The 12331-nt window shown below is 34.9% G+C and overlaps 1 protein-coding gene across 6 annotated transcripts; it reads left to right on the forward strand.

Annotated features, from left to right (window-relative positions):
* Positions 1 to 5771: 5771 nt before the first annotated feature.
* On the forward strand, positions 5772 to 12066 carry LOC137806734 (O-fucosyltransferase family protein). Of its 6 annotated transcripts, none has more exons than XR_016519448.1 (10): positions 5772 to 6287; positions 6374 to 6466; positions 9085 to 9178; positions 9430 to 9491; positions 9640 to 9728; positions 10057 to 10177; positions 10276 to 10419; positions 10512 to 10876; positions 11031 to 11271; positions 11692 to 12066. XR_016519448.1 is itself a non-coding variant. In XM_068606991.2 (10 exons), the coding sequence occupies exons 1-10, from the start codon at positions 5994 to 5996 to the stop codon at positions 11998 to 12000; spliced, it is 1782 nt and encodes a 593-aa protein (XP_068463092.1). In that variant the 5' UTR covers positions 5772 to 5993; the 3' UTR covers positions 12001 to 12066. The 6 variants fall into 6 exon arrangements, 3 of the variants coding, with proteins under 3 accessions (XP_068463092.1, XP_090156337.1, XP_090156338.1); XR_016519449.1 differs by having other exon boundaries at positions 10556 to 10876; XR_016519447.1 differs by having other exon boundaries at positions 10639 to 10876.
* The last annotated feature ends 265 nt before the right edge of the window (positions 12067 to 12331 follow it).

Genomic DNA, 12331 nt, shown 5'->3' on the forward strand with positions numbered 1-12331 from the left:
AGTGAGGATCATGCCATACAATTTTTAAGAGGGCTTAATGATCAGTATAACAAAATTTGTTCACATGTTTTGCTCATGGATCTCATCCCACCTATATCCAAAAAAATTTATTTAGTTGTACAACAAGAACGTCAATTATGTATTGTTGTGCCTACTTCCAATTTACATAGCTTGAACAGTAGTCGTATTATGTTTTCGTAAACATGGTTTTCCTGTTGCTGATATTAAGATCACAAAAATGTCTTCTAGAAAGCTTTGTACCTTTTGCAATCGCACTGGCCATACTGTGGATACCTGCTATAAAAAGCATGGTTTTACTCCTGGTTACAAGTTTAATAATAGAACACCACTGGCACACAATCTTGTTGCTACTAATTTTGTTTGTTTTGAGTCTTTGCCTAAAGAACAGGATATAAAAGATACCCACCACCGAACAGTGTCAGTTCTTGACTGACATCTTGCGCCAACAAAACACTGGGGATCACACTCCTCAAGCACATATCAATCAGATTGGGACTTTTTCTGCATATGTGATCATCAACATTGAACAATCTTCAACGGGTAAGTCTCTTCCTCTTTTATCTGCCATTAAAGATTTTTGGATTATTGATTCGGGTGCAATTGATCATGTCTGCCATAACTTAGATGTTTTTACTACTTGCACCAAAATTAAACCTGTTTTAATAAGTCTGCCTAATGGTCAAACTATTTATGCCACCTATTCTGGTCTTGTAAATTTTTTTGCCAAACTCTACCTTACTAATGTATTGTATGTACCTTAGTTTCAAATGAACTTGATCTTTGTTTCTAAACTTTCTCTTCATCTCAGATGCACCATAACTTTCACCCCTACTCAATGTGTTATACAGGAAAATCTATCTCGCAAGAGGATTGGTACAGTTAGTGTCACTGGTGGCCTATATCTACTTAAACCTTTACCTGTTTTTTCAAATATTACACCATACACCTTTATTCCTTCTATTCTTTGTAATATCAAGGATAAAACTATGTGGCACTATAGATTAGGGCATCCTTCCATGAAAGATTACATATCCTACGAAAAAATTTTCCTTTTCTTACTGTTGATGAACTGATATATGTGATACATGTAATCGTGCAAAACAGAGGAAATTACCTTTCCCTCTTAGTACTTCTGCTACATCTGCTGTTTTTGATCTTTTACATATGGATATTTGGGGACCATGTTCCATTACTTCTATGCAAGGTTTTCGCTATTATCTAACTATTTGTTGATGACTCCTCTCGTTATACTTGGATTATCATGTTGCACAATAAATCTAAAGTTCATAACCACATAATCAATTTCTTGGTTTTTGTTAAAAATCATTTTAAAACTACCGTGAAAACCATTCAAACTGATAATGGTGCATAATTTGCTATGTCTCAATTTTTTGCTTCAAAGGGAATTATACATCAAACTACTTGTATTGAAACACCTCAACAAAATAGCATAGTTGAAAGAAAACATCAGCATATTTTAAATGTTACTCGCGCTTTACTTTTTCAAGCAAACCTTCCCCTATATTTTGGGAATATGCTGTTAACCACGCTGTTTTTTTAATAAATTCTATTCTAACTCCTTTACTAAAAAATTCTACTCCTTATGAAAAGCTTTTTGGCAAATCTTATGATATATCTCTTTTAAAAAAAATTTGGTTGTCTTTGTTATGCAAGCACAATCACTGCACATCGAAAAAAACTGGATGATAGATCTGTTAAGGGTATTTTTCTTGGTTTCTCGCATAACACAAAAGGTTATATCTACTTGAATTTAAAGTATCATAGCATTAACATATCCAGGAATGTAATCTTTCATGAAAACTATTTTCCATATAAATTGGATTGCGGTTTAACTAGGGGTCACCACACTTTATCTCTACCTATTCCAAATGCCTATAACCCTGCTTTCTAATTTTTGTTCTGATACATTATCAACCGGGGACCCTCTTCATCATCCTGAATCCAGCACTACAACCCCAATAGAGCCACCTGAAGCTGGAACAGAGCCATCGGAAGCTGCAACAGAGGCACCACATATTGCGACACTGACACCGGATGTTGCTAAATCACCCACCATTCCACCCTTCCATGTCACCCACCTACATATCTTGAAGACTTTCATACTGCCCACACTATTGTAAGTACATGTTATCCAATAAATAATTACTTGTTATATCATTCACTTTCTTCTTCTTTTCACACCATTATTTCTTCTATTAATTCTAATCATGAATCTCGCTCTTACAATGAGGCTTCCAAAAGTGCTTGTTAGAAATCTGCCATGCAAGCTTAACTTCAAGCTCTTACCACTAACAACACATGGATTCTTACTCCTCTTCCCCCGGGAAAGAAAACCATTGGTTGTAAGTGGGTATACAAAATTAAACACAATTCTGATGGCACCATTGATCGCCATAAAGCTCGTCTTGTTGCAAAGGGGTTTACCCAATTAGAAGGTCTCGATTATTTAGATACTTTTGTTCCTGTTGCAAAACTAACCAGCCTTTGTTTACTTCTTGCTATTGCCAACACAAAAAATTGGCCTTTGAAACAACTTGATGTTAATAACACCTTCCTTCATGGAGACCTTCATGAAGAAGTTTACATGGCTCCTCCTCCCGGCCTTTCTCTTCCTTCTCCCTGACACGTCTGCAAACTTTAAGGCTCTTTATATGGTCTTAAGCAAGCTGGTCACCAATGGTATACCAAACTTTCCTCCTTTCTTGTATCTCACAAATATTCCTTTTCTGCTGCTGACCATTCTCTTTTTCTTAAATACGCTAACAAAAAAATTACTGCAATCCTTGTTTATGTTGATGACCTTGTCTTAACTAGCGATGACACGAAGGAAATTGACGCCATCACTGCTGCCCTTCACCAAAACTTCAAAATCAAAAACTTAGGTAATCTTACCTATTTTAAGGGACTTGAAGTTGCACGTAACAACACTAACCTACACCTCAGTCAACGCAAATACACCCCTGATCTTCTTCAAGAAATTGGTATGTTGGACTGTGCACCCATGGCTAGTCCAATTACCCACACTTTCCGCCTCTCTCCAGACCAAGGAACTCCCCTAGATATTGTCGCTACCTCCAAATACCAACGTCTCCTAGGCCGCCTCATTTATCTCACTAACAGTCGTCCCGACATTACTTTTGCGGTTCACAATCTCAGTCAGTTCATCTCTACCCCCCACCACCTCTCATCAACAAGCAGCCTCTCGTATCCTTCATTACCTCAAAGGTACTCTTGGTGATGGTCTCTTCTTTCCACACCAAAACACTCTTACACTTTGTGGATTTAACGACTCTGACTAGGCCACCTGCCCTACCACCAGAAAATCGGTCACTGGTTATTCCATTTTCATAGGCAACTCCCTTATTTCATGGAAATCGAAGAAGCAACAAACCATATCCCGCAGTTCCTCTGAAGCAGAGTATCAAGCAATGGCTACTACTACATGTGAGTTGCAATTAATTTCTTATCTTTTCCACGATCTTCACATCCCAGCCACCCAACCTGTAAATTTATACTATGACAACCAATCTGCTATTCAGATTGCCTCAAACCAATTTTTTCATGAACGTACGAAGCATATTGAAATTGACTGTCACTTGGTTCGTGAAAAGCTCAGTACAGGTTTTCTGAAACTTCTACCTATCACTTCTGCCATGCAAGTTGCTGACATTTTTACCAAGCCACTCATTTCTTCACAGTTTTGCATTTTGAAGTCCAAGTTGGGAATGAAAAATATCTGCTTCCCAGCTTGAGGGGGGTGTTAAAATATTTTATTAATGCCTTTTTTTGTTTTAAGTAGATTGGCCCTGCCTTATTGCATAAGCCCATTAGGTTTTCCTTTTCTGTTTTTTTTTTTTTGCCACTTGTTTAGGCAACATTTTCTTATATATACACCTTCTGTAATTACTAAAGACACGTGTGAAATAATATTATTTTGACTTTTTCTTTACCTCAATATTACTTTCTTCTCACGCTTCATCACTATTAGCTTGTGCTTGATTAGGATTCATCTGTTTCCATTCCCTTCCGTTTCATTGCAATTTCAGGGTGAATCCACATAAAAAAAAATGAAGCATCATCTTCACCACTAAGTGTAAAACAAGAACTATTTGTAAGCAGTGTTTAATAGATATTTCCTTTTGAGAATTTTTATAGCTTATTGAAAAAACAAATAAATGAAGTTGAAAAACATGTTTAGTTGAAGATTAAAAAACATCTGTTTAACTTAAAAAAAAATCAAACTTTGAAAATAAAGAATCTGTTTATTTTTTTTATTCTTTTACTATTATTTTTTATTACGAGTGACTATAAAAATCCTTTATAATGATTATTATAACATCTTTAATAATAAGAATTTTTACAAAATTTTCTTAAATCATTGTTTCTGATTTCTACACAATTTTTTTTATCCTTATAGTATCACCTTGTTACTTAGGAAACATACCCAATTCTATTCCAATAGTAAAGAATTTAAACAGATGAAAAAATAATCGTACTTTTATATTTTTTTAATTTTACTTAATTACATTTTAAATAGATATTACTTATACAAATTTTAACTTTTTCGAGAATTCATGTTTTTATTTTAAAATAAAAAATCTCATAAAAAATCATTACTAGATCATGATTAGATTTTAGTGTCGTCAATTTATCATTCGTTTAAAACTGGCTAATACTTTGTTTGACTTATTATTTAGGAGCCTTTATGTGAGGATTATGTATATTTTTTAATAAGTGATTTGAGATGATTTATAAGAAATTTTTTGAGTAAGAGAATTGTGTGTAAATGAGAAGAAAGTAGGATATTTATAAAGATTGTTTTGTAATTGCCATTTTAGCATATTTTTTTCTATGTCTAAACTTTGGTTTTTTAATTAATTTTGATATTGAGTTTTCCTTTGATTTTTTTTATAATTATTGTTTTCAAATTAAAAATAATATTTTTAAATCGTTAATATATTTTAATATTTTTATTTATTTATTTTCTGAAATAGTTTTTTTAAAAATACACTTAATTTGAACTTTACACTACATAAAAACATATCAACCTTGGTTAATTCAATAAGTCAATTGTATATACCAATAAATTTTCTATTCAAATATGTTATCATTCCATTAGACTAAATCACTTCCCTTTTCATTTATTTATTTTCAAAATCACTCCAACTCAATCTCTTACACATCCCAATCAAACAAAATATAAATGTATATGCAGAATATGAATTTGATTTAAATAATTTTCCAGAGGAAGAACTAAGTTTATATGACAAATTTCAATCAACGAGACATATTATATTTCCTCCTAACTCTTAATAATTTGTCTTTTTTCACACCTTTTAATATGATGTATTAAAAAGAAATATTTCAAGGTCAACAATAACTCTTTGAAAGATAAAAGAAAAAAGATAAATACAAATATAGTAATGTTATTACAATGTTGCTTATCATTTCTCATCATCATTGTTATGACATTGAGAGAAACAAAATAGTGAGTTATAAATGATATAAAATATAAAACAAATAAATTTGTTGGTTGTGAATTAATATAGATTATAAACATGCAACAATTTAATTTAATTAACATGGAGAGAGATTGGAAGAGAAATAATAAATATGGAGAAAATATTGAAGGGTAATAAAATTAAATTGAAAATTAAATATTTTGTTAGTTTGAATGAAATAGAGAAGGAGCAAAAGATTATATAAACAATAGAGATAAAACAGCAATAGGTTAAGATTTGTCTTGGTTAGTCACAAGTCATATTGAATTCCTATAAACAAAGACAAGATTCATTTAATTTTTATTTTTTTTCTGTTACTTGACTTCACCCACTTGGCGCCACCGTAGCTCTTGCTAAGTGCTAACCTAACAAACACGTCCACTTTTTTCTTTCAATCACATTCTTTCAGATTTCAACCCCTCTTCTACCGGATCTGACCCGAACCCGATAATGGTATCCGCTTCCGATTTCGACGCGCTCCAACCGCCAGATCGGTGCTCGCCGACTTCGCGGACTCCGAGGCTCGGTCCCAGCCGCCTCTCCAGCTCCCGCAGATCCCAATCCCGCTCTTCTTCGTGGTTTCGAAGGAAACGAGCCAAAATGCTTCTGGCGCTTATTGCGTTGCTCGCTTCCTTTTTCTTCGTTAATTGGTTCATGCTTTTCCGCTTACAATATCAACACGATGCACCCGATCTTATTCCCAAGCCTAAACTCCGTTCATCCTCGCCTGCACTTTCCCTTCAGGTATGTGCCCTGCTTTATTACTATATACACTAATTGAAACGCTTTTATTTCTCTTCCTCTGTACGAGTTTGTTTCGATATTTTCAGGGGAAAGTGAACAACAAGACTGGAAATAAGAAAAAAACACAAAAGGGGAATTATGTAAGGATGTTGGCATTGGCTGCACATGCTTTGGCTGAGGTATGCAAATAGATATCTATATATGGCTAATTATAGAAGTCGTGGTGGATGATATATGAGTGATGTTTAACGTAAAACCCATAAACATGCGCGTTAATGTGTGTAAATATGGTTAATTTTGGATAGATGAATTTGGTTGTGTATAATTATTAAGTTGTATTCGTGGCACTAATGGATAATTATGAACTCGGCCAGCAAATGGATTTTGGGAGCATGAAGCATAATTCTTCTTCCTACTGGAATATCAGTTTTTTTAAGGTTTCAAGCTTCAAACGAGAACTACTGTTAGTTATTCTTCGTGTTTTGAAAAAGGTTACATGCACTTGGCAGCGGCTGCTAGCTTAGATATTTTGTCTTTTTGACTTGTTATATGCTGAGCATGGTAACAAACATAATCTGTTGAAGTGAAATTTTCTGTTTTGGGTATGACCTTTAGGTTTTGGACATAATTCTTCACAGGTATGAAGGGGAGAAAAGATGAAAATGCGAGCATATCTCTGCTGGGTGCAGAGATTTTCTCTCTCCAAAATAGTTTTAAAACTTTCCTTGTGTCATGCTATAAATCACTTGGTAATCAGTCATATTCATAACGAACTTCTCTGTCTTTGTTCTCCAATTTTTTTGCTCCACATGTTGAAATCTAGTGCAGAGTATTGGTAATCAATCTTATTCATAATTCTCCAATTTTACTAAGATTGAATTGTTTATCTAGGTAAGGTATTGATATTTTTTGGCCGCTATTTTTGGTACTTGGTATGAAAACAAGCAATATTTGTCACATGCCTCTTTTTGGTAATCGATGCACCACTGCTTTCAAATCTTTGTCACATGCCTCTTTGATATTAGGTTGTCTTAGTTTCTCCTTTTTTCTCTTCTCTACTCTACTGCAACTACTGAATTTCAACAAAATGTATCCATCAGCTCTTTTTTGCCACCATTCTTTCTCCCTTTAACATTACTAGCTGTTGAATTTTCAACGTCATCTTCACTCATTAGAATCACCAGCCGCATTATCTATAGGATTTACAGAGGTGGGCTTCCTTCTCTTTAAATAGTTTCCAGAGCTCTTCTTTGACATTTTTGGGATTCTTGGGGGCAAGATACAACATTGTCCTTCTTTGCCTTTAGATGTTCTTTGGCTCTAGTAATTCCCCCTTACATAATTTTCCCACAATAATTATAGACAGTATCCAAGTTTGATTCATTCAACGGTAGACAATACTGCCAACATGGTCATTCCTGTTGGATGTTCAAATGACATTCTGGAAAATAGATATAGCCCGTGTTTCATATTTATACATTAGAGAATAGATATTGAGTAGAAAAGAAGAAAAAACATAGGGGAGGGTGGGTGGCGCTGTTGTTGCTGAAACAAAGAGGAATCAGAAAAACCATGGCGGTGGGCACAACGACTGGACAAGCCACGGTGGGTAGTGCCACTACAAAAGGAACCAGGAACTGTGGTGGGACGAACCAGGCGGTGGCTACACAACTCGCAGGTGGTGGCATCAAGGCGCAGTTGACAATGGTGGTAGTTGAACCAAAGGAGGCTGCACTGTGATGAAGTGAGGAGCATGTAGTATGTAGGGTTTTTCATTTTTTGTTTGGGTTTGGGTTTGGGTCAGGTTGTGGGTTGTATGGCCAAACCCATTTTTTAAAGATAAGAATCCAATTGGGCTTAGGTTGAGTAAAACCCAGAAAAGAAAACATTATGTGTCAAGTCAGGGCGTACTAAACTGAGGAGGCTTCTTCCTCATTAAGAAAGAAGATGCGTGTCATCATCTTTAATATTTGATAACACTAGCCCCATTGGATAACATTCAAGATAGTTATGCTGGGATTGAGGAAGAGCCCAATGATTAGAAATTTAGGACATTTGTTTGTATTTTGTCATTATTTTAAGTCTTGAACTTGGTAGTGTTTTGCTTTGATTTTATTGTTATTTGAATTTCGAGATTTGCTATTGTTATTAATTATATGGTCGTTTTTAATTTTTTAGCATTACAGTTGTATGTCTGCATTTATTTATTTATTTTTATTTATATATTGTGTATTTTTCGCCCACAATGCTTCCACCATAATCTCTTATGATTTTGAATATACTTTTGTAAAGGACTTTTGTGTTGCCGTTATTTTCTGTTGTCCAATATTGTGACCACTGCAAGTGCTTAATGATGTTATGAGGCTTTTGCAATGTCTAATAGTGGTTACATTTGCTTTACTCGTAACCAAGAGTTAGTGAATGTGTATACAATTATCAATCTCTACTTGTGGTAAATATGTCTCAATAATGGTTAATAATGCCACAAGATCATTAAAATGTCTAATGGTGGTTATTTTACCAATGTGTATATACAATAATCACTTTGTATTTGAAAACTAATGGTTAAATATGCCTCACAGGTGATTAATAGTTTTTGAGGTTCTTGAAATATCTAATGGTAGTTATGGTTATTTGTGTCTTAAATGTGGCTAACTTTCTGGATGGACACTGGGTGTAAGTTCTGGACTATTATAATTCTTCTGGTTATATGCCATAAGGTTATAGAGTGATTTCAAATTATTATATAGCTGAGCAAGTTTTCCTTAACTCTGACTTATTGTGCCCAATGTGACAGAATAAACGCGAACCAAAAGATTTGTGGCAGGAACCCTTCGTTCCTGCTTCTGCTTGGAGACCTTGTGCTGATCAGCGGAATTGGGAACCTAATGGTATGTGTGGTTGAAATTTAGCAATTGTTTTATAGAATTTTATTAGAATGCACTAACAATGTATACTAGCACAGTAAGTTTGTTGACTTTCACAATATTACTATAATAGTCATATTTGGTATGATTTCTAATCTGTTGACACATGAATATTGAATCCACTGTTTTATACTATGTAAGTGTTAGTGTAACTACAAAAGGAAAAAAAATGTTCAAGGTGTTACTCACGGCTCTCTTATTTTGTACTCCAATAGAGGGAAAAAATGGATACATTTTGGTTACTGCAAATGGTGGGATCAATCAACAACGAGTAGCTGTAAGTATTCTTTGTTAGACTGTCATGTTTTCATGTTGCTGCTTCTCAATTGATTGGGTTTTCAATTTCATTGATTTTAATGTAGGAAAGCTTTAGTTTTATTTTAAGTGCTTTGCATGTCATTTATGTTGGTTTTGATTTGCAACAGGTTTGTAATGCCGTTGTTGTGGCACGGTTACTCAATTCAACTTTGGTTATTCCCAAATTTATGTACAGTAGTGTATGGAGAGATGTGAGGTAATGATGTCTTATCTCTCATTCTTCTCCTTCCACCTCCTCCTACCCACATAATCTTTCTCAGTCATTTTGCTAATGTCCCATCTATTTGATATTATGAGTAATTTTGAGCAACAGGTTGAATACGTAATTTGATAGTTTGCTGTCTTGATTGTTATTTTACTTCTCATGTATTTGTGGGGCCAAAATAGCATAAATTATTACGATTTATAGGTTTAGCTTTTGTCTTGGATCATTTGAATGCCACTTTTGCCGTCCATGGGCCTTCTTTCTTGATGTTGAGAATCTGTCAACATAACTTATAATTGCTTATTGTATAATTTCATAGTCAATTCAGCGATATCTATCAGGAGGAGCATTTTATTAACTACTTGACTCCTGATATTCGGATAGTGAGGGAACTTCCTAAGGAGCTACAATCTTTGGACTTGGAGGCAATCGGTAGTGTTGTGAGTTACACCCTAGGCCCCTCATAGCCCCTCAAGTAAACTTATTAAACTGAGTATTTTCGCTGTCTTTCATTTTAATTGTTGGAATGCTCTTCCAGGTGACAGATGTTGACATGGAGAAGGAGGCTAAGCCAAGTTTTTACCTGAAACGCATCTTACCAATTATACTTAAAAATCAAGTTGTTCACTTTGTGGGATTTGGGAATCGCTTGGCATTTGATCCAATCGCATTTGAGCTGCAGGTGAATGATCTTTGAAGCATAAAATATACAATATAATATTCATGAACTCAAGTCCTTCAATGCTCTGTTTTTCTCTCCTTTTTTATCTGAAGCTCTCTTCCTAATTGGGGAACTTCATATAGAGACTTCGTTGCAGATGTAACTTTCATGCCCTGCAATTTGTTCCCATAATACAAGAAACTGGTGCTTTGCTTCTTAAAAGATTGCGTGAACATTCAGGTCTCGTTGGACCGTTGGACCATTATCTTGTTGGTCCATTTGCAGAATCAATTAAGGAGAAAGGTGAAAATAATGACAAGAAAGCATCCAAATACCTAGCTTTGCACCTCAGATTTGAAATTGACATGGTAGCTCATTCTTTATGTGAATTTGGGGGAGGTGAAGAAGAGAGGAAAGAATTGGAAGCATATCGTGAAATCCATTTTCCTGCTTTGTCACTGCTGAAGAGAACTACAAAGTATGCATCATAACCTCTTTCCATGTGAAACTTTTCCCTCCTTATGCTACTGTTGGAAAAACTTGGTCTATATATTTATCTCTTAGACATATCAATTTTAATTTATGAAGAAAAGAGCCTTACTCATTAAAAACAATTGAAATCTTCTATGCAGATTACCTTCTCCTTCTGAGCTCAGGTCAGAAGGCCTATGTCCTTTGACACCTGAAGAATCCATCCTTATGCTAGGTGCTCTTGGTTTCAATCGCAAAACACACATATTTATAGCTGGTTCTAATTTGTATGGAGGTCGCTCACGATTGGTTGCTTTGACCAGCTTGTACCCTAAATTAGTCACCAAAGAGAACTTGCTTTCTTCAACTGAGCTTGAACCATTTGCTAATTATTCCTCTCAGGTTTGTTACCAACATGCTATTATCATTCTTGTTTCATTTACATCAATGATGTCACAAATATAATTAAGTTCCTTGCAATGTATTTTGTTTTTCTCTTTGCGTTACATTGCTCTTCATATTTATTTTTCAATTTTGGGCATTATTTAAGCGTGGAAACCTGAACTGTCTCTCTCCCAAGTCCCGATCTCTCTATGTTCTGTACATCGCACCTCGTACTTTTTATTCAAATTTTGGCATTGTCTGAGCGTGGATACTTGCTATATCTCTCTCAATACGTATGATTCATATTTTAACATCATTTGAGCGTTGAAACCTGCTTCATCTCTCATTTTGAGAACATAATTACTGAAAAGAAGAGAGTTTGTTTTGGTTCTACTGGTTATTCTCTTGATGATTGACAATAAGCTGTCTCTGTTGTAGTTAGCAGCACTAGACTTCATAGGCTGCAGTGCTTCGGATGCATTTGCCATGACTGATTCTGGAAGTCAGCTATCATCTTTGGTCTCTGGGTTTCGAATATATTATGGTGGTGGAAGAATGCCAACAATACGTCCAAATAAACGAAGGCTAGCGAGTATATTTATGAAGAACTCCACTATAGAGTGGCGTGTTTTTGAACAGAGAGTGAGGAAAGCAGTTAGGCAAACTAAACATGTACAGACAAGGCCAAAGGCAAGAAGTGTTTACAGGTATCCTAGGTGTAAAGATTGTATGTGCAGGACAGATTGATTTTATTTTATTTTATTTTGACTGTAAGTACCCATTGTCATTGTAATTTGTTATATTTTTTGTTCATTATTCCCATTAAAATAATAGGTTTGTGTAGCAAAATAAGGCTTAGAACACTAACAAAGTTAATTTCAATCATGGTGAGGACTTAACCGCTGTGTTTAGTACAAGTTCCCCAAAAATCTCAAGATAAGAGAAGTAAAAAAGATAAGATGTGAAAAGTGTGTATTTGAGCATTGTAGAAAAGGCCTACTTATAGCCAAAAGGGGAACTGCAAAACCTTGCTGCGAAACTGCATCTCCTAGTCCGAGTTGTTGCGGAGAGAAAAGAG

This window comes from Phaseolus vulgaris, chromosome 3 (genome assembly GCF_051622355.1).
Source record: "Phaseolus vulgaris cultivar YP4 chromosome 3, ASM5162235v1, whole genome shotgun sequence".
NCBI lineage: Eukaryota > Viridiplantae > Streptophyta > Magnoliopsida > Fabales > Fabaceae > Phaseolus > Phaseolus vulgaris.